Raw genomic sequence first — 22,722 nt, 5'->3', positions numbered from 1 at the left:
GCCCCCATGACCCCATTTATCCTCTGACTAAATACACTCTGTTCTTTCTTGCTGTCTTGGCAACCACAACAAGGAATGTATGGACCACAACCATTTTCCCTGTAGGTGCAGATCAACTCAGCCTTCAGTCTTCACATAAATGTCTCCAGTAAAAGGCCTGAGCCATGATTCTCTGAATGTATGCATTTTATAAAATAAAACATCACCCATCCTCTCCTCCTGCTAAGTGCACACAGGCCAATATGGACACACACACACACACACCTATTGAGTTCCAGCCCAGAGGTTTGCCATTCTGTACACCCAACTGATGAGTGCATGATGTCATAGTCATCTCCTCTGTTGATATAAATCACAGCGGTCACCAGCACATGCCGTGGCTCATACTGAGACAGCAGCTCAAGGAAATTGAAGTTACTTCCAGGAAAAGGTAAGAGCAATTTTACTTCTCACAAAGATCTGTTTTTCCATTTCAAGTATAATTACATTGTAAGTACATCCAACCTTAATAACCATTGATATACACTATATGGACAAAGGTATTTGGCCACACCTGTTTTTTCAGGGTTTGGGCTAGGCCCCTTATCTCCAGTGAAGGGCAATCTTAATGCTTCAGCATACCAAGACATTTTGGACAATGCTATGCTTCCAACTTTGTGGCAACAGCTTGGGGAAGGCCCTTTTCTATTCCAACATGACTGAGCCCCAGTGCACAAAGCAAGGACTATAAAGACATGATTTGATAAGTTCGGTGTGGAAGAACTTGACTGGCCCACACAGAGCCCTGACCTCAACCCCATCCAGCACCTTTGGGATGAACTGGAACAGAGATTGTGAGCCAGGCCTTCTCGTCCAACATCAGTGCCTGACCTCATAAATGCTCTACAGAATGAATGGGCACAAATTCCCACAGAAACACTCCAAAATCTTGTGGAAAGCCTTCCAAGAAGAGTGGAAGCTGTTATAGCTGCAAAAGGGGGACCAACTCCATATTAAAGTATATTGTAAGAATTGAAGAAGCGCGGGTCCAATGTAGTTTGGAAGACGGTACGGTTTTATTGGCGTTCGAGCAGTTGCAACGAGAAAGTTTTACAATGATCGGCAAAGTGTCACAGAAAAACAGTCTCTTTCGGTTCACAGAGTAATTGAACACTGATTGATACATTGAGCCACTTTATGTACCTTCTCTGAGTTCTTTGTCCTCAGAGGCGGGAAACAGAAATGTATATTCCAGCTACAATCTTGTGTCTGGCATTCTTATCTCTGACCATCACCTCTGTTACCTGCCTCCTGCTGGTCCACAAGGGGTCTGACCCGTCGCCCTCAACCAGAGGCTTAGCCAGGTAACAATCTATGGCAGTCCTTGTGTGTGCATGTGTGTGTGTGTGTGTGTGTGTGTGTGTGTGTGCCTGTGTGACTGTGTTGGCATCTAGGGTGTCAGCACCTCTGTGTCTGTGGGATAATGGAGGCGACCCTGCATAGGGTCTCTCAAACCTTACAATATGTATTTGAATATAATGTCAGTACAATGAAATGTTCAGGCGTCCGAATACTTTTGTCCATATAGTGTATCTTACACATTTGCAGAACTGATATCATTGTGAAATATACTTGTGTACATTGAAATGGAGCTGAACATTGTGTGTTTTACTTGGGTAAGTGAAAGTGATTCTTTCTACTTAATTTTGACAGCAGTCATCTATGGAGGTCAATGTTTCCTCTGAAGAGATTACATTTGTTCACCAGCAAGCCTTCCGTTGGGAGCTGAATGAGGCACTTCTGATAAAAGTGATTGTGGCCCTGTCCACATCCCTGCTTTCTGTCTATGTGAACAGCCTTATGTTCTTCACTTTGAGAAGCAAGCCCATCTTCAGGGAGACATCCCGCTACATCCTCTTTGCTAATATGCTCTTCAACGATTCTCTCAACCTGATGGGCAGCACAGTGTTGTACTCATTCGCCCTGGCATACCTGCACCTGGTTAAGGCCCTCTGTGCACTGGTGATGTTGATGACTACTGTGACTTTGAACAACACCCCACTGAATCTGGCTGTGATGTCACTGGAGCGTTACGTGGCTATCTGCTTCCCCCTCCGGCATGCAGAGATCGCCACGCAGAGTAGGACAGCCATTGCCATTGGAGCAGTCTGGTTTCTCGGCTCCCTCAACTTTGTGATTGACATGTTCTACACCACTGTGGCAGATCCCCACTCTTTCACTACACCCATATTTTGCACACGGGAGAGGATGTGTATTGCTCAGTGGCAGATTGACATGTATCAGGGCTTCAATGGTTTTTTCTTTGTGATTGTGGCTTTAATTCTGATCTACACATACATTGGCATTATGGTAGCAGCCAGATCCGTCTCCACAAACAAGGATTCAGCTAAGAAGGCCCGTAACACTGTGCTCCTCCACTTGATTCAGCTGGGACTGTGTCTCACCTCCTTTCTGTACGGCCTCCTTGAGCGTATAATGGCCACGGCTGGTGCTGCTCTGTTCATGCACCTGCGCTTTTTGAACTTTTTCACCCTCATCATCCTTCCCCGATGCCTGAGTCCCCTGATTTACGGCCTGAGGGATGATGCTTTGCGACCCCTCTTCCTCAGCTACTTCAGATGCAAGCCTGGAAAAGTCAAGACTGTTGCAATTGGACACCAAACCACATTTTAAAATGTTAACTGTAAAATCTAATCGCTTTTTTTGTTCAAAAAGATGACAAGGACATTGTGTGCTAATGTAATGTCTGAGAACAAAATAAATGGTGGACACCTTGGATATATCCTTGTTTTTATGATGATTTATTTTTACTGTATAATTTCTTTACTATGGTGAGTCCTGTTTCTGGGGGAGACTATCAGGCTAATTACTGTAGCTGAGAACTGAGCCTTGGTCTCCCATTTCACAATCCAGTAGCATTACCATATCGGTGAAGCGCTGGGCCTAATAGCCAGGTGGAAATGTCTTGCTAAAGGTTCTCATGACATCACTCACACTGTCCTACAAGTGTTGTAGTACTTCCACTGTCATCTTCAGTATGAGATTTACTATATACAACCCCAACACAGATAAAACATGAATTAATTCATTTTGATTTTGTTGCTACAAAAAAATGCATTACAAAACATTTACTATATTATGGAAAAATTACAGAGCGTTGGAATGAACTGTTCTCAGACACTGCATAGCTACAACATTTTAAACAATATAGCAGACTATTGGAGACCATTAATGGAAATGTATAAATGAGCAGATGGTCTTAAAAAATCTAGTGGAGCTGGCAGGCAGGAACTTTTTACTGATTCTTTGTTGCATTTTACACTTTAATGTTACACAAAATTTGAAGGACTACATTACACTCACATGTTAAGATGAAAAACATATTTCAGGAAAGAATTTAAAGAACATTGGATAGATTTGCAGTGGAATGCTGTATCTAAATTTTAAGTGAGATCATTTTAATTTTTTTTTTAAATTTATTTAACATGTCTTCTACTAACTCATAGAGTTTTGTACATTGAAACCAATTTTTATGCAGATTAATATCTTCAAACAACTGACCCATTTACCTGTAGAAAGTGATGAGTGATGATGTCAGAAAATACTGAGAGCTGATGATCGTCATCTGATGATTACGAAGATCAGTGCTGCCACCTACTGTTAAAAGTGCAGCACACTCCTTCAGGTCTCATCACATGACTCCAATAAAGTAATCAAGTTCTCATGTATGGGTTTATTGGTTTGACAAGTGGAAATCCTGTTTTGGCGCCAAATGACTGTGCTATTTCTACCCAGCCAGAAGTGCTATACTGAATAGTCCATTAATGAGTATGATGAGCATATATATAAGTACTTTCAAAAAGATCTAAGACATGCCTTGACCACATAGGAATAAACGGTCTAATCACAAGCTCAGTTTTAGAAAAACTAGAGATTTTCAAAACATTCCAGAATGATCTTTCTTGTCACATATTCACTGCCATCTTCAGTTTCCAGGGTATGTCTCCATCATCCAATCAGCTTAAACATTTTGTGAACATTGTTTTTAAGTCATTACAGCAGAAACATTCTGATGCCATGCACAGCTTACAGTGTACACTGTGGGTGCGTTCACTTTCAGATGGAACATTTTTTCCCCACATTCATAGCAGACTGCTAGTTTAGGTTTCCTTACACTTAAAAGATGATTCATTACACAAGTCCTATCAAATTCTTCATGAAAAATAAATAATACATAAAAGAATAGAGGTTTCAACATTTATTTAAAAAATGTTGGGAAACTGGCTTTACATTGGTTATATGCAGTCTCTGAACATCTCAGAAATTTAGAGACTGTTTTCTGTTAAGGGTTTATTGGGATGAAGCATGTAGTGGTTCAGACAAACATTATTATTTTTGTATGCTTTTCGAAACTGTATGCCCTTTATGACCTTAATGCTGGAATCGCCAATGATATAGAAAGGTAGGCTTGTCTCACTGTGACCACTTCTGCACTCTCCCAAGAGAGCTGATGTGAAATGAATGTAATCCTCAGCCAACTGCTGTTTGTCATGCGGCCACTTACACGGCACATTACAGCATAGTGGGCTCTCATTGGAGGATAGGCACTACTCAGCTGACATCATACCACCAAATCACAGAATTCTGTCACCATAAGTTACCGGTATATTATCGTCAGATGTTGACACGGCTAGGAATGAACCATATAGCTAGGCCATATAGCTCAGCTTTTACTCAAGCTGACTACCTTAACCACTGAGCCACTCAGGAGCAAACAATACCACTTTTGTCTCATACCTTAATCAAGAGGCATATAAACAGCTTCTTTAGATGCCTGGACACACTCTCTACTGTTTTTGAATGTGGGCTAATCTAGTGAAGGCTTAATACTTTCAATCTACTTGGGTTGTCTAAAGTGGCAGCGGCCCTCCGTTTCGGGGGTGTAGTCATATTTAGAACTAATAGGTGGCATGCAGTAGTGGCAGCATATCAGCTTTGGAATACAAGGAAGTCTGCTAGATGACACATTTAAGGAGGGCAGCAGTCATTGTAAATCCATTGTAAATCCTGTGCTGTCTGTAGACAGTTTTTTTTTCCCCAAATGTTGACAGATTGCAGTAGCCAACAACTCATTCAGGTGATTCTATTTTGTTTGAAATTCAGGTGATTCTGATTAGTTTGATTCTTAAAATCCAATCCCCAAGTCATCTATCAAATTTTCTGGCTTCTTACAGGGAAAATTTAGTACCTGATGTCGTAAGTTAGAAAAATTATTTGAAAACATGGAATTCACAAAAGGGAATCTCATGCATCACTTTGCCCTCTGTACTTGTGGTTCTATATACAGGACCCATCTGGGATGCTGGGTGTCGATGCCTTGGTGTACCACTGACCTCCAGCACCTGTTTATACCCTCTCTGGATAGGGGAACTTGCAATGCTTTGATACAGTAGGACTGCAGACACATCAGAGCGCCTTGTATGAAACAAAGTTGAACAGGATTTATGTTTGCTCAAAACAAGAGGATTGAGACCTTCAATTAGTATGGAGTATCTCTGTCTCAGACTGTCAATCAGCACTAAACACTCATTATCCCTAATGTCTGTCACAGAAGTTTCTATCCCAGTCAGGCATTTTAGCTTCTGATTCACTGCAAACATATCTTTCATCCTCCCACATATTGCTACATAAGTACAAGCATATGAATTTTCAGATGTGTATTTTCAGATCATCAATGGAATTCTCTCTTTGAAATGTTTTCAACATCTCAAACACATTCCACTCCATTTGCATATAAATCATAAATCAGCTCTAATGAAGATGGCCCTATGTGGTGAGAAGGCCAAAGCCTGGGACTATACTGAGGAAGCAGGCAAAAATCAGAGAAAGTCGGGCTGGGGTACAGAGCTGCTGTTAAAGATCTTTTTCTTGAATGTGTAGAGAGAATAAATACATTTGCTCTATGTTTCCCCATAAAATATGTTAATTTTGTTAATTTTTTTATGTTAATTACCTGAATTAGAGGAGAGATTTCTCAGCCAGGAGAAAGTTAGAGAAAAAAGTTAGTATTTGTTAACTGTGCATTTTCTCTAAAATTATTGGAGTTGGATTATGATACAGATGCTGGGTGAGATTTTTCTGTTCATTCAAACAGTTGACACACTCAAATCTGACCGACTCAGAGTTCAAAGCTTGGCAGCCTCTCCTGACTGAGGCCTGTGACATCCAGCCCAAAACACTACAGCACACCTCCATAGACAAACAGGAAATCAAACAAGGGGTCACAATTAGGCCCACAGCACCACAGTGCCTGTTAATAATTAATGACAGTTAATGATGGAGCAGGAGAGTTGTGCAGAGCTGTTTACTGCACTCTGGAGTTGTTCAGCAGCACCTCAATCCTCACCTGACACGGCCTGTTCACAGAGCAGGGACCAGGTTTATTCTGTGGTAACATCCCTTCGCCTGTTTCATCACCTGCTGAAATAAACAATCCCAAACTCCTCTAAAGACAGGATAAGAGGCCTTTGTCTGAAGGCCTTTACGTGCAATGAATATAACTTAATTTGTATTGCCAGAAATGTTCACCTATTTTATGATTACACACAATATTTTAATTGAGATAAACATAAATGAATGGATTTACCCTTCACATTCAATAATAAGCTCCACACAAGCCTTTGAAAGTACAACATATGTTGAATACACTTCATTATGTAGATGAGTTTCCATATACAATGAACCTTATATTAGATTTAAAGAAAAAAAGCACAAGATTCAAACAGGATGTTCTTTATTGATACTGACTGACACAGAAAAGAGTGAATGAATAACCTTCTCTTAAAAAGACATTGTAAATTTGTTGGTGTTAAAATAATGTACCTAAAAACCCATGGTTCAGGTCGAGACTTCAATCAGACAGAGAAATACAGCAGCACACTGTAAGGAGGTCAACTACCTGACCCTTATCCTGTATTAAACATATACACCTTAACGTTTGTGCATCTTAGGAAAATGTAGGCAATAATTCCTTCTAAACCAGGTCCTTTAGGCCTGCTATTCATCATTGTCTCATGACACATCTGAGGATGTTTTAAATCCATCAATGAAGATACTGTCTCTGGTGAAAAAATGTTGGGACATAGGGCTTCATCAGTGAGAGAATATGAAAATCAAGATGTGCTGAATAGATGAAACACGACATTTGGTCTAAGAACACAGAAACATTATTTGTTTGCATTTTTCACTGTGATTGTTTTGATCCAAAATCACTTGTCTCCAGAAGTGTAAAGTAATGGATTACAAGTACATATTACCATACCCAAGTAGTTTTCTAGGATTTGTAGTTTTTTTTAATATTTTTTACTGAAAAACCTGTTACTTTTACTAAAATACATTTTGAACAAAATATTCTGCTTTTTACACCACTATTTTTGGTCAAACTGAAATTGTTACATTTTCTTGGTTTCTCACAGCCTGTTTGCAGAGTCAGATTTATATAGGCACAGTTGGCTAGCTAACTGACTGGGTGTCACTTTAATGGAGGAGACAGTGGAGGCCTCTACCAAGGACCAAGAAGACCCTGGCAGAACCTTCACAAACTATTCATCTTGGGACACACTAAGGTCAGCAGCGCCAGTGGAGATACAAGACATAGAAAAACAAGACAAGAAAACACACAAGAACTGTAACTGTAACCTGAGCATACACGTAGGGGCTGATTTCAAAAGTTAAATTAACAGCTGTTTGAGAGGTTGCAATCTTGGTTAATTCGCCAGCTGGTAGTAGTTAAACATTCTAACCTTGCTTGTGTGGTGCTCCCTATCCGCGCACTAGAAGGGAAGCCTCTGCTCAACAGATGTCAGTGCGTCACTTGATTTGTCTGACTTTTGAGTAATAAATTCATAACTTGCAGATTTTGCAAAAAGGCTGTTACAGAAAGGGGCCACCTAACATTCTTACATAGTTATTCAATAATATGTTATATTGTGAGACAGGGGAAGAGGCACAGCAGCACTACCCCAATATTATGTGTTCCTATGTAATGGCCACTGGTCCACATCCTTGGCCACAATGTTGAATTTGAACCTCTCTTCAAACTCATTCTGTAAGTCAGCAGTTACTGCCCCCTTTAATCACCCTCTGAATGAATACATAATGTTCTTTCAAACTACCCTGAATGTCTTGGCAGGGAATGTATGGATGCTAACAGGCCTGGTTAAGTTTTGTCTCAGCCATAGTTGCCAGCTTCTCTCCTGGCAACTATGCATAGGAAATTATGGGTTATGATCATTGTTATTATCATTATCGCTTGTCTCATTCATGGACACATAACAAATAAACACCTGTTCAGGTCTGGCTCAGAGGTGTGTCATTTTACGCACCCTGGTGACGACTGCATGATGTCACTGTCATCTCTTCCATTTATATAAATCACAGCAGAGAGGTCAACAGCACTTACTGTGTCTGATGCTGATGCTCAAGGTTTTACAAGGCATTTCAAGTTTTATGGCTCTCAAAAGTCTGTTGCTTCATGTTTTTCCCTTCTGATGTGAGTTATGGACATTTAGACTGATCTTTACCTGATATCAGACAGAAGTGATTGATGGATGAAGCCAATGTTTCTGCAGAGGATCTTTCTTTTATACACCAGCAAGCCTTCTTTGTACGACTGGATGGACAGATTATAACCCGACTATTTATAGTGCTGTCCACGTCCCTGCTCTTTTTCTATGTGAACAGCGTCATGTTCTTCACTTTGATGAGCAAACCCGTCTTCAGGGAGACGTCCCGCTACATCCTCTTTGCTAACATAGTCCTCAGCGATTCTATCCTTCTGTTGAGCAACACAGTGCTGTACTCATTTGCCGTGGCATACCTCTATGTGTTCAAGGCTATCTGTGCGCTGGTGATGCTATTCTCTGTTGTCACACAAACCTTTACCCCCTTAACCCTGGCAGTGATGTCACTGGAGCGGTATGTGGCCATCTGCTTCCCCCTGCAGCATGCAGAGATCACCACACAGAGAAGGACACACAATACTATCGGAGTAGTCTGGTTACTCGCCTCCCTCAATTTCATCATCGACATGTTTTACACCACTGTGACAATGCCCCATTCTTTCATCGCACCTACATTTTGCACACGGGAGAGACTGTTCATTGACAAGTGGCTGTAATCATCATCTACACATATGTCGCCATTATGGTAGCAGCCAGGTCCATCTCCACAGACAAGGATTCAGCTAAGAAGGCCCGTAACACTGTGCTCCTCCACCTGATTCAGCTGGGACTGTGTCTCACCTCTTTTCTGTACAGCGTCTTTGAACGTATGTTGTCCACAATTGATTTGACCCTGTACATGAATTTCCGCGTCCTGCTTTTTTTTGTCCTTTTCATCCTCCCCCGATGCCTGAGTCCCCTGATTTACGGCCTGAGGGATGATACTTTCCGGCCCCTCTTCCTCAGCTATTTCAGATGCAGGTCCGGGAATGTCACGCCCGCTGTGATTTTACATTGAAAATAAAAAAAATTAAAAAATATTTTCTTGAAGTAATGATTGCTAAGATGTCTCAACACATTTTTTCATTAGTCTGAATATGAAACTTGGGCAATAATTGAAATCTGAAAGCATCTTTAATTTTTTCTTACTTAACAAAAATGAACAGTAATAATTCGGTTCAGCTAATAACACTGTCATCTAATTTTTAAACATATGCCAAGCTAGCCACTAGGTAATGTATCATTACGTTAACACCTAAAGTTTGTGATGTCGGAAGCCTCACCTGTTTTTTTTTCTCTTTTTCTCATCTGCTTGCCTGTCAAACAAATAGAGAAATGAATAAATAAAAAACTATGTCATTTGGCACCTTTGGTGATGGGCAGCACCCTTGGAGACCACCTATTTAGCTTGTGCCTAAGGCCAGTGCTTGCCAGCACTAATTTTTCATAAAATGAATTTAAACACATACAATAACAAAAGGATAGAATAATGGCCAAATCAAACTCAGCCTCTCAGTATCTCCACAAAACACGACAAACTTGCTCCGACAAAACCGCAGTGGCACATACCAGAAGGCTGCTTTAGCTTTGCTTTGGTACCTTATAGCTAATCATGTCATTTTTTTTCATCTCCACAGTACTTCAGGACTTTCCTACGTATCAATAGGGGAGTGATAGCCAAGGCAGCACCCTGGTCTTTTTTCAAGACTTTGCTTGACCAAAACTTTTAAACTTATCCTTTAAAAAGGCAGCTTGCTGCCAAATTATGTTGATAAATTTTCACATTCGTTTTGTTCATTAAATTTGGCTGAAATGAGCATTAGGTGTTGAAAGCACAATCCAACTCAAAGGACCACTGAAACTGAGGGGGCAGTTTCACAAGTGAAATAGGTTCAAACTAAGGTTGCTGTCACAGTGGTGCGATGGTCAGGACACAGTCAGGTTTCGGGTTCAGAATTTTATTGAGGGATTTTCGTGGTGTGGAGTAGGTGTGGTGTGTGTGAGTCCATGTTACAGAGGGCTTGTTGGTATTTGGTTATGTGTTTGGTTGTCTGGTTGTGTGTTGTGTGTGTGGTTTCCTGCAAGGGAAGTAGCAGCAGTAAGGAATTAGGCCAGTACAGTCACGAATGTGAACAATTCCCACAGCATGAAACACCACAACTACATGGATATCTCAATGGAATGGGAGCCCTCTACAGGGACACAAATGTGACTTAACTAAACCTTCAGACTTTGTACAGCTCTACATTAATGAATTTTCTCACCATGTAATTGGTACGCTACTCTTGGTTAAGCAGCGCAGCACTTCTCACAGCCATGGTACACACAATCCCACTGTGAACTAATAGCGCCTAGGTTGCCTACTGCTTAGGAAGCCACCCCTTATACTACTGCACATGCGCAACAAAGCTAACAATAGGGTGCAGTTCTATCTGCAACCACAGGAGGTCTTAGGTGTGTACCTTTCTGATTTCACTGCACCACATGCATGTAGAGGAATTGACGCTAGCTACCCAGACTTATGGGAGTAATCGTTTTGTCTGCTATTTGTCCTGCAACAGTGTATTCCACCGTAAAAACATTTCGCGATGCCAGCGTGTTGTCATACGCAAATACTTCGTTTCAGTACAAATAACAGACAGACAAACATGATCTTAAAGTGCACATTCATTTTACAAGAATGTATATCAACCTCCTCTCTCTACAGACAATTGTAATGCAACCAGTTGAACTCAGGCATAGTACTTACATACGCACAGATGCACACAACACAATAATCTGTCCCCAAGGGTTTGGTCTCCCTAGTTCTTCACCCCACAGGTATTGGTGCAGCACTGAGGTGGGGGAGGTCACCACTACTTATATTGTCCCATATCCTTGGCCCTGTTAGGGTTCCTATTGGTGGCCAAAGGATACGGACAGGTCAGAGAGCAAATGGTGACCTGAGGGCTGTCCTTAGGGGTGCACCTGTGCGTCAGGTTACCTGCAGGGCTCCTGCTGATAAGGGGAGCAGCAGGACTGGTTTGGGCAGGTTTCAACTGAGCAGTAAACAAAGTGTGTGAGGTCGGGGTTGTGTGTATCAGGAACCACAAACGCTGACGTTGGCCCCCGTTACCCAACACAGGTTCCCCCCAAAAGATCCACCCGCCACAGACGACCAGGACACAGGAGTACAGGTACAAAGACTATTAAATAAAAACAATTCATACAGGGACGGCTCATGCCCTGCTGACCCCGCCAGTTCGGCCGCGGCAATAATTCAATGTCCCCGGCTCAAGCACGCACCCGCGGTTCCCAATTAATTCCCAATTGCGGCGTTCAACACAGCGGCACCTGTTGGCTTACCTCCCGACATGTGCACACACAGGGGCTACTCACAGGCGATCCATACCGTGCCCGAGCACGTTTGACCCCCAAAGTCCAGTTCGTTTGACTTGTGAGATCGCTCCATACCGTGCCCGGGCCCGCTTGAAGAGGTGGGCTCGGGCACGGTTCAGTTGGACTCGGGCACGGTACTCATCAGTGTGATCGCTAACCGTGCCCGAGCACGGAACTCGAACATGACGCCAGTGATGCGACTATCCCATTTTACAAATATATCCGTTATAGCAACAGTTGGATATCTGTTAGTTACATGCTCAGTCATAATAATTCCTTTAAACCATCATTGTATTAGCTAGCTGACTTCCTTAAATATAACAAGCTGGCTACCTCCAAAATGATCTTTGATTGGGTAGTTCTGTGGATCTATAGGCTACCTAAAAATAACTCTGTGGATCCCCACATTAGCTTGATTACTAGCGAGCAAAATAAAACTAACCATACTTTACGTGGCGATGTAAGCATTGCTGTTGTCAGGGGCTTAGTCAGAGTATCACAAATGAAGCAGCCAACCTGTTTAAGTAGCTAGTCTTCAACAATCGTTCAGATAGGTAGCCTGTTAGCTAACTAGCTATGTTTGAGAATTGTATCGCTAGATAGCTAACGTTGGTTCCTCAGCCAGTTAGCATCAATTATGCAACACAGCGGTTTTCAGTTAATTGTGCTGAACGTATAAGAAGATTTTTATGGAGTCAGCTGACGTTCAGGGAGGAATTTGGAACTTTACTTGCCGATTACAATTCACGTTCATCAATAAGGTGAGAACCAGACCTGTTATTAACCCAAATATTCTCGAATGAATTGAAAAGTGTACTATCCAAGCAGTAATAGAAGATTCTTGCTGTTGTAATGATGACAGTAGCGCGCACACAAATTGTAGCCCTAACTGGTTGACATTAGCTAACATTATTGTGATTAGGCTACTGTAAACTGACACAAAATAGTGGTCTGTCCCTTAGCATAATGACTGAAACGTCAGCTGCCTCCGTAAAAATCCTCTTATACGTGCAGTACGATTAAAAGAAAATCGCTGCATTAGAGGGTCGCATGTCACTCCAAATAAGCCACAAAGTAACCTACAGTCATGAACTCCATTGTGCTGTGCGAGAGCGCTTTTCTTCAGCACAAAAAAATTGCACGGTGATGACGTAAGCGTGCTCGGGCCCGGAACGTTAAGCGCAATGTGAGTGCAGGCCAGCAGGGGAGTGGGGAGGGGGGACAATCGTGCTCGGGCACGGTAAGCGGGCCTAGTGTGAGTGCGCCCTAAGGAATGTGGCCCTTTTCTACAGTTGTATTTTCATCTTTTCTCAGCTGCCCTAAGTAATCTTCTCATCTTCACTACCTAGGGCTGACTAACTTTACTTAGCAACTTAGATATCAGGCAAACTTTATCATGCAGCTAGCATAGCTACATAATGGATTAAACAAAATAATTTAAACCAGCGCCAGCAACTGTGAGCACTAATTATGCACAAAACGTGTTTAAACACAGACAATAACTTAAGAATAGAATGATGATCCAATCAAACTCAGCCTCTCAGTATCTCCACAAAACACAATAAACTTCTTGCTACGACAAAACTACAATGGCACATACAAGCAGGCTCCTTTAGCTTTGCTTTGGTACCTCATAGCTAATCACGTCATTTATTGTCTCAAAAATCATGTAAGCATCTGCTTATTTGTGTGACTGAGGTACTGCTGAGTACCAGCAGGAAGGGAGTTTAGTGAATCTTCACATGTGCAACCAAAGGTGTGAAAAAACAAAAAACGTCCAAAAAATTTCTCAGTCAAATTTTCATGACAGATAAACAAGCTATGCCATTATATCTATAACCTTGGATTCATAAAAGAAAGCCTAAACAATGTTACACTTGATGAAAATGCAAAGAGGAGACTTTGATAGTTCAGCAGATCGGCACAGGAGCTGGATTTTCTCCACTTCCTTCTGCAACAGGGAGCTCAGTCACTTGATTTCTCTGACAAGCTGAATTATGTTGTGGCTCTTTTATTCTGAGTAATAAATTAATAACTTCCAGATGTTGCAAAAAGGCTGCTTAAGGAAGGTGCCCTCTGAATGAATACATAATATTCTTTCAAACTACCCTGAATGTCATAGCAGGGAATATATGGATGCTGACAGGCCTGCTTAATTTCAGCCTCAGCCATAGTCACATAAACACATAATGTCTCCTGTAAAAGTCCTGAGCTTTGATTCTGAGAATGTACACAGCTTCTCTCCTGGCAACTATGTATAGGGAATTATGAGTTATGATCATTATTATTCTCATTATCGCTTGTCTCATGCATGGATGCATAACAAATGAGCACCTTTTCAAGCCTGGCTCAGAGGTGTGTCATTTTAGGCACCCTGGTGATGACTGCATGATGTCACTGTCATCTCCTCCATCTATATAAATCACAGCAGAGAGGTCACCAGCACTTACTGTGTTTGATGCTGATGCTCAAGGATTTACAAGGTTTTCCAAGTTTTATGTCTCTCAAAAGTCTGTTCTATCTGTTGCTTCATGTTTTTCCCTTCTGATGTGAGTGATGAGCGTTTAGACTGATCTTTACGTGATATCAGAGGGAACTTATTAATGGATGAAGCTAATGTTTCTGTTGAGGAACTTTCATTTGTACACCAGCAAGCCTACCAAATGCAACTGGATGGACTGCTTATTACCCAACTGGTTATAGTGCTGTCCACGTCCCTGTTCTTTTTCTATGTGAACAGCGTCATGTTCTTCACTTTGAGGAGCAAACCCGTCTTCAGGGAGACGTCCCGCTACATCCTCTTTGCTAACATAGTCCTCAGTGATTCTATCCTTCTGTTGAGCAGCACAGTTGTATACTCATTTGCTACATTATACCTTTATGTGTTCAAGGCTGTCTGTGCTCTGGTGATACTATTCTCTATTACCACATACACCTTCACCCCCTTGAACCTGGCAGTGATGTCACTGGAACGTTACGTGGCCATCTGCTACCCTTTGCGTCATGCAGAGATCACTACGCAGAGAAGGACAAACATCACTATAGGAGTACTCTGGTTTCTCGCCTCCTTCAATATTGTCATTGACTTGTTTTACACCACTGTGACAAAGCCCCATTCTTTCAACACACCCATATTTTGCACACGGGAGAGGCTGCTCATTGCCAAGTGGCAACTTGACTTTTTTCACGGGCTCAACAGTTTTTACCTTGTGGCTGTGGCTGTAATCATCATCTACACATATATCGCCATTATGGTAGCAGCCAGGTCTATCTCCACAGACAAGGATTCAGCTAAGAAGGCCCGCAAGACTGTACTGCTCCATTTGATTCAGCTGGGACTGTGTCTCACCTCTTTTCTGTACGGAGTTTTTGAAAGCATGTTGTCCACAATTGATTTGACCCTGTTCTTACATTTGTGTGTCTTGCTTTTTTTTGTCCTTATCATCCTCCCCCGATGCCTGAGTCCCCTGATTTACGGCTTGAGGGATGATACTTTCCGGCCCCTCTTCCTCAGCTACTTCAGATGCAGATATGGCAATGTCAAGCCTGCTGTGATTTTACATTGAAAGTAAAAAACAAGATTTCCTCTAATACTATGGCTGATTTGCATCATATGAAATGTGCTGTCATCCAGGGAAATGGAAAATGAATACTTCATACATAATCCCCCCAAAAAAAACTTAATGAGTAGGTTTGTTTGGAGGAACTTAACAACCTGCAAGCAATTATTTCCACAACCCACTAAGAATGGGAATGTAGAATATAACTGGACTCAGATTAGTTTTTTGAGAACAACTCTGATCTCTCAGCAATCTCAGCCCTCAGGTACAGTTCTTCAAAGATTTTTTATATTGTGAGACAGGTGCAGAGGCACAGCAACACTGCCACAATATTATGTGTTTCTATGTAATGGCTGTTGGTCCACACTGTTGGCCAAGATGTTGAATTTGATCCTCTCTTCAAACTCAGTGTGTAAGTCAGCAGTCACTGCCCCCTTTAATCACCCTCTGAATGAATGCATAATGTTCTTTCAAACTACCCTGAATAACCAAGGGGAGAATTTATGGATCCTAACAGACCTAGTTAATTTCAACCTCAACCACACTCACATCAATACATAAGGTCTCCTGTAAAAGCCCTAAGCTTTGATTCTGAGAAAATTACATTACATTATATTACTGACATTTAACAGACACTCTTATCCAGAGCAACGTACATCAATTACAGATTTTTACCTATGTTATCCATTTATACAGCTGGATATTTACTAAGGTAATTGTGTGTTAAGTACCTTGCCCAAGGGTACAGCAGCAGCGCCCCAGTAGGGAATCAAACCAGCAATCTTTTGGTTATGAATCATGCTCCTTAACCACTATGCTACACTGCCACCCACCAACAGAATATACACAGCTTCTCCTTTGGATACAATGCATAGGGAATTATGGGTTATTAATCATTATCACTTATCTCATGCATGAATACATAACTAATGAACACCTGCTCAGGCCTGGCTCAGAGGTGTGTCATTTTACGCACCCTAGTGATGACTGCATGATGTCACTGTCATCTCCTCCATTTATATAAATCACAGCAGAGAGGTCAACAGCACTTACTGTGTTTGATGCTGATGCTCAGGATTTTACAAGGTTTTCCAAGTTTTATGTCTCTCAAAAGTCTGTCTATCTGCCTGTCTGTTGCTTCATGGTTTTCCCTTCTGATCTGAGCCACGGATATTTAGACTGATCTTTACGTGATATCAGAGGGAACTGATCTATGGATGAAGCCAATTTTTCTGTTGAGGAACCTTCATTTATATACCAGCAAGCCTACCATATACAACTGGATGGACTGCTTATCACTCGAATGGTTATAGTGCTGTCCACGTCCCTGTTCTTTTTCTATGTGAACAGCATAATGTTCTTCACTTTGAGGAGCAAACCCGTCTTCAGGGAGACATCCCGCTACATCCTCTTTGCTAACATAGTCTTCAGCGATTCCATCCTTCTGTTGAGCAACACAGTTATATACTCATTTGCTGTGGCATACCTCTATGTGTTCAAGGCTGTCTGTGCTCTGGTAATGCTATTCTGTATTACCACATACACCTTCAGCCCCTTGAACCTGGCAGTGATGTCACTGGAACGTTACGTGGCCATCTGCTACCCTTTGCATCATGCAGAGATCACCACACAGAAAAGGACAAACATCACTATAGGAGTAGTCTGGTTTCTCGCCTCCCTCAATATTGTCATTGACTTGTTTTACACCACTGTGACAAAGCCCCATTCTTTCAATGCACCTACATTTTGCACACGGGAGAGGCTGCTCATTGACAAGTGGCAACTTGACTTGTTTCACGGACTCAACGGTTTTTACTTCGTCACTGTGGCTGTAATCATCATCTACACATATATCGCTATTATAGTAGCAGCCAAGTCCGTCTCCACAGACAAGGATTCAGCTAAGAAGGCCCGTAACACTGTGCTCCTCCACCTGATTCAGCTGGGACTGTGTCTCACCTCTTTTCTGTATGGTGTCTTTGAACGTATGTTGTCCACAATTGATTTGACCCTGTACTTGAATATTCGTGTCCTGCTTTTTTTTGTCCTTATCATCCTTCCCCGATGCCTGAGTCCCCTGATTTACGGCCTGAGGGATGATATTTTCCGGCCCCTCTTCCTCAGCTACTTCAGATGCAGATACGGCAATATCAAACCTGCTGTGATTTTATATTTTACAAAATAATAATAAAATAAAAAGATTTCCTCAAAGTACTCTGATTTGTATGGCTGATTTACATCATATGAAATGTGCTGTCATCCAGGGAAATGGAAAATGAATACTGCATGAATAATACCCCCAAAAATTGAAATTTAATTTTCATTACTGCTGCCAGAGTACTAAACTACATGACATTTCTGCTGTCAGAATGCACTGCTACATTTCATTTCTGTTGCCAGAATATTACACTACATTTCATTACATTTTATAGTTCGCAGACACCCAAAGCAAGAACAGCTGACAGAAATATTATTTTCCTTATCTGACACATTTTGTAAATGTGCTGGTCATGTCCTTGGCATGATCTAAAACATCAGACTTTAATGGACTTTACTAAGATAATGACAACCTCTCAGAGTTGTGACAATAACCATCACAAGCTGCAAAAATGCTGTAAATTGCTGTAAAATAGTATTACAAAAACAGTATAACTTGTCTCAATGTTAAAATTGCCAAATAAGCATATGGTTACATGATTAATGCAGCACAACCATTACCGACCACTAAATCCAATATGACTTAATAGTAGCATTAAATATGTAGGCAAAGCTTTTTTTCCCGTTAGCCTGTTAAATCACAGGCCCCTTAGTTTATCAAATAACCCTTTTCTGTACATTCTGAGCTCCTGCTGGTCGGAGGGTTCACACTAAAATAAATGCACTAGAATCCTATGTCTTATATTTTATCTATATGTAATTATGTTACATTAAGTCAGATGTGTATACCGTTTTAATACAGTTGACATCGCAAAATATGCTGTGTTTGTGACTCAGGAAAATTTAGCCTTCACTTTATGCATTTTTGCTGTGAGGATCTAGCCCAGTTGTCCAAGTTATGCTCGTGGGCATTTATGTGCAATGAGTGGTGTCGCACGCCCACAGAGCATGTTCTAAAATAGGCTACGAAGCTTTGCCCATTTACATTGCATTACATTATATGCCTTTACATGTATCCAGAACAACTTCCAGCCCAATAGAACATAAGTGTATCCATTGAAGTTAAATGAGCAACAGTGACAGACCAGGCTAACAACACTCACAGACCAGTGAGTGTGAGCATAACATCATTCAAGTCCTACCACAAGTTACCTTGTGTAACCTGACTAGGTAACAGAAGCCAAGCATACTACCACACATCAGTCACTAGATAACAAGGTTTCTAACGTCCTCTTTTTGTTGCACAGACAAATGGCCCAGAATGGCTGTCAAATCATTGAGAACATCACCATTAGAAAGCCTGACCTCACAAAGCACATGAATGAACAGACAGGTGGAATCCTCTGATGACCTGGCCATCACAGGTGGAGAGGGCTAGGGCAACCAGACCAAGAGACACACCTTCACGCTCCTGATAAGCCTTCAGCATGTTTATATGACCTCTGAGCCTTGCGTAAGCTAGGAGTACTGATCATGTAATTTACCTCACCAGCTTTCTTGGTCACAGAGTATGGGCTACTACATTTAGCTTTCAAAAGGTCACCAGGGCCAGGCAGAAGCATTAGAACTGTTTTTAACTCTCAAACCTTCATCTTCCTGTTGGACAAGTGTTTCATGTTTATCTTTGGACACAGGGATTCACCTGCAAGGTGGGGCACGGAGGAGAACACTCCCATCCACTGGCAACCTACTGGCAACCTGCTGGGCCCCCTTCTGTTTCACTCTGGTATTAAATGTAGCTGATCTGTGGTCTATATGTTTTGCCTGATAGGACACAGATTTAACTGGCACATTGTGATGGAGATACAGTTCCCCTCCCTTTTCCTCTACTGAACATATACAGTTCAATGCTGGTGCATCATAGGAAACTGTAGGCAGTAATTCATTCTACACCAGGTTCTTAAGGCCTGCTATCTATCATTGTTTCATGACACATCTGATGATTCCACCTGAAGTCAGGTTATTACAACACTATCTCTGATCTAAAAAAAATCATATGGCTTTATGGCTTATGTGAGCAAATAAAGTGTTTCAGAATATATCAAGTCAAAAATTAATACAATGAAAGACCACACACTGTATCAATTTGTCTATTCAGTAAGATCCACTTTTACATCAGAATGTCTTTTCCAACAACCAGCAGTCACTGCCCCCATGACCCCATTTATCCTCTGACTAAATACACTCTGTTCTTTCTTGCTGTCTTGGCAACCACAACAAGGAATGTATGGACCACAACCATTTTCCCTGTAGGTGCAGATCAACTCAGCCTTCAGTCTTCACATAAATGTCTCCAGTAAAAGGCCTGAGCCATGATTCTCTGAATGTATGCATTTTATAAAATAAAACATCACCCATCCTCTCCTCCTGCTAAGTGCACACAGGCCAATATGGACACACACACACACACACCTATTGAGTTCCAGCCCAGAGGTTTGCCATTCTGTACACCCAACTGATGAGTGCATGATGTCATAGTCATCTCCTCTGTTGATATAAATCACAGCGGTCACCAGCACATGCCGTGGCTCATACTGAGACAGCAGCTCAAGGAAATTGAAGTTACTTCCAGGAAAAGGTAAGAGCAATTTTACTTCTCACAAAGATCTGTTTTTCCATTTCAAGTATAATTACATTGTAAGTACATCCAACCTTAATAACCATTGATATACACTATATGGACAAAGGTATTTGGCCACACCTGTTTTTCAGGGTTTGGGCTAGGCCCCTTATCTCCAGTGAAGGGCAATCTTAATGCTTCAGCATACCAAGACATTTTGGACAATGCTATGCTTCCAACTTTGTGGCAACAGCTTGGGGAAGGCCCTTTTCTATTCCAACATGACTGAGCCCCAGTGCACAAAGCAAGGACTATAAAGACATGATTTGATAAGTTCGGTGTGGAAGAACTTGACTGGCCCACACAGAGCCCTGACCTCAACCCCATCCAGCACCTTTGGGATGAACTGGAACAGAGATTGTGAGCCAGGCCTTCTCGTCCAACATCAGTGCCTGACCTCATAAATGCTCTACAGAATGAATGGGCACAAATTCCCACAGAAACACTCCAAAATCTTGTGGAAAGCCTTCCAAGAAGAGTGGAAGCTGTTATAGCTGCAAAAGGGGGACCAACTCCATATTAAAGTATATTGTAAGAATTGAAGAAGCGCGGGTCCAATGTAGTTTGGAAGACGGTACGGTTTTATTGGCGTTCGAGCAGTTGCAACGAGAAAGTTTTACAATGATCGGCAAAGTGTCACAGAAAAACAGTCTCTTTCGGTTCACAGAGTAATTGAACACTGATTGATACATTGAGCCACTTTATGTACCTTCTCTGAGTTCTTTGTCCTCAGAGGCGGGAAACAGAAATGTATATTCCAGCTACAATCTTGTGTCTGGCATTCTTATCTCTGACCATCACCTCTGTTACCTGCCTCCTGCTGGTCCACAAGGGGTCTGACCCGTCGCCCTCAACCAAAGGCTTAGCCAGGTAACAATCTATGGCAGTCCTTGTGTGTGCATGTGTGTGTGTGTGTGTGTCTGTGTGTGTGTCTGTGTGTGGGGTGTGTGTGCCTGTGTGACTGTGTTGGCATCTAGGGTGTCAGCACCTCTGTGTCTGTGGGGTAATGGAGGCGACCCTGCATAGGGTCTCTCAAACCTTACAATATGTATTTGAATATAATGTCAGTACAATGAAATGTTCAGGCGTCCGAATACTTTTGTCCATATAGTGTATCTTACACATTTGCAGAACTGATATCATTGTGAAATATACTTGTGTACATTGAAATGGAGCTGAACATTGTGTGTTTTACTTGGGTAAGTGAAAGTGATTCTTTTTACTTAATTTTGACAGCAGTCATCTATGGAGGTCAATGTTTCCTCTGAAGAGATTACATTTGTTCACCAGCAAGCCTTCCGTTGGGAGCTGAATGAGGCACTTCTGATAAAAGTGATTGTGGCCCTGTCCACATCCCTGCTTTCTGTCTATGTGAACAGCCTTATGTTCTTCACTTTGAGGAGCAAGCCCATCTTCAGGGAGACATCCCGCTACATCCTCTTTGCTAATATGCTCTTCAACGATTCTCTCAACCTGATGGGCAGCACAGTGTTGTACTCATTCGCCCTGGCATACCTGCACCTGGTTAAGGCCCTCTGTGCACTGGTGATGTTGATGACTACTGTGACTTTGAACAACACCCCACTGAATCTGGCTGTGATGTCACTGGAGCGTTACGTGGCTATCTGCTTCCCCCTCCGGCATGCAGAGATCGCCACGCAGAGTAGGACAGCCATTGCCATTGGAGCAGTCTGGTTTCTCAGCTCCCTCAACTTTGTGATTGACATGTTCTACACCACTGTGGCAGATCCCCACTCTTTCACTACACCCATATTTTGCACACGGGAGAGGATGTGTATTGCTCAGTGGCAGATTGACATGTATCAGGGCTTCAATGGTTTTTTCTTTGTGATTGTGGCTGTAATTCTGATCTACACATACATTGGCATTATGGTAGCAGCCAGATCCGTCTCCACAAACAAAGATTCAGCTAAGAAGGCCCGTAACACTGTGCTCCTCCACTTGATTCAGCTGGGACTGTGTCTCACCTCCTTTCTGTACGGCCTCCTTGAGCGTATAATGGCCACGGCTGGTGCTGCTCTGTTCATGCACCTGCGCTTTTTGAACTTTTTCACCCTCATCATCCTTCCCCGATGCCTGAGTCCCCTGATTTACGGCCTGAGGGATGATGCTTTGCGACCCCTCTTCCTCAGCTACTTCAGATGCAAGCCTGGAAAAGTCAAGACTGTTGCAATTGGACACCAAACCACATTTTAAAATGTTAACTGTAAAATCTAATCGCTTTTTTTGTTCAAAAAGATGACAAGGACATTGTGTGCTAATGTAATGTCTGAGAACAAAATAAATGGTGGACACCTTGGATATATCCTTGTTTTTATGATGATTTATTTTTACTGTATTATTTCTTTACTATGGTGAGTCCTGTTTCTGGGGGAGACTATCAGGCTAATTACTGTAGCTGAGAACTGAGCCTTGGTCTCCCATTTCACAATCCAGTAGCATTACCATATCGGTGAAGGGCTGGGCCTAATAGCCAGGTGGAAAT

At 42.0% G+C, this 22,722-nt stretch overlaps 4 protein-coding genes across 4 annotated transcripts; all 4 read left to right on the top strand.

Annotated features, from left to right (window-relative positions):
* Nucleotides 1-1,698: 1,698 nt before the first annotated feature.
* On the top strand, nt 1,699-2,708 carry LOC118774625 (odorant receptor 131-2-like). Its single transcript, XM_036524014.1, has one exon. It carries the CDS (start codon nt 1,702-1,704, stop codon nt 2,671-2,673), a length of 972 nt encoding a protein of 323 aa, XP_036379907.1. The 5' UTR covers nt 1,699-1,701; the 3' UTR covers nt 2,674-2,708.
* An 11,774-nt stretch (nt 2,709-14,482) lies between these two features.
* On the top strand, nt 14,483-15,512 carry LOC118774639 (odorant receptor 131-2-like). The gene has a single exon (XM_036524027.1). It carries the CDS (start codon nt 14,483-14,485, stop codon nt 15,443-15,445), a length of 963 nt encoding a protein of 320 aa, XP_036379920.1. The 3' UTR covers nt 15,446-15,512.
* Nucleotides 15,513-16,510: 998 nt separating this feature from the next.
* On the top strand, nt 16,511-17,665 carry LOC118774626 (odorant receptor 131-2-like). The gene has a single exon (XM_036524015.1). The coding sequence runs from the start codon at nt 16,653-16,655 to the stop codon at nt 17,622-17,624; it is 972 nt and encodes a 323-aa protein (XP_036379908.1). The 5' UTR covers nt 16,511-16,652; the 3' UTR covers nt 17,625-17,665.
* A 3,745-nt stretch (nt 17,666-21,410) lies between these two features.
* On the top strand, nt 21,411-22,494 carry LOC118774624 (odorant receptor 131-2-like). The gene has a single exon (XM_036524013.1). The coding sequence runs from the start codon at nt 21,462-21,464 to the stop codon at nt 22,431-22,433; it is 972 nt and encodes a 323-aa protein (XP_036379906.1). The 5' UTR covers nt 21,411-21,461; the 3' UTR covers nt 22,434-22,494.
* Nucleotides 22,495-22,722: the final 228 nt, after the last annotated feature.

This window comes from Megalops cyprinoides, chromosome 3, assembly GCF_013368585.1.
Source record: "Megalops cyprinoides isolate fMegCyp1 chromosome 3, fMegCyp1.pri, whole genome shotgun sequence".
NCBI lineage: Eukaryota > Metazoa > Chordata > Actinopteri > Elopiformes > Megalopidae > Megalops > Megalops cyprinoides.
The sequence above is the reverse complement of the archived record's forward strand: the minus strand, read 5'-3'. Positions and strand labels throughout refer to the sequence as shown.

Excerpts from the sequence above, each read along its gene's own strand:
- LOC118774625 (XM_036524014.1), top strand. The coding sequence starts at position 1,702 with ATGGAGGTCAATGTTTCCTCTGAAGAGATTACATTTGTTCACCAGCAA.
- LOC118774639 (XM_036524027.1), top strand. The coding sequence starts at position 14,483 with ATGGATGAAGCTAATGTTTCTGTTGAGGAACTTTCATTTGTACACCAG.
- LOC118774626 (XM_036524015.1), top strand. The coding sequence starts at position 16,653 with ATGGATGAAGCCAATTTTTCTGTTGAGGAACCTTCATTTATATACCAG.
- LOC118774624 (XM_036524013.1), top strand. The coding sequence starts at position 21,462 with ATGGAGGTCAATGTTTCCTCTGAAGAGATTACATTTGTTCACCAGCAA.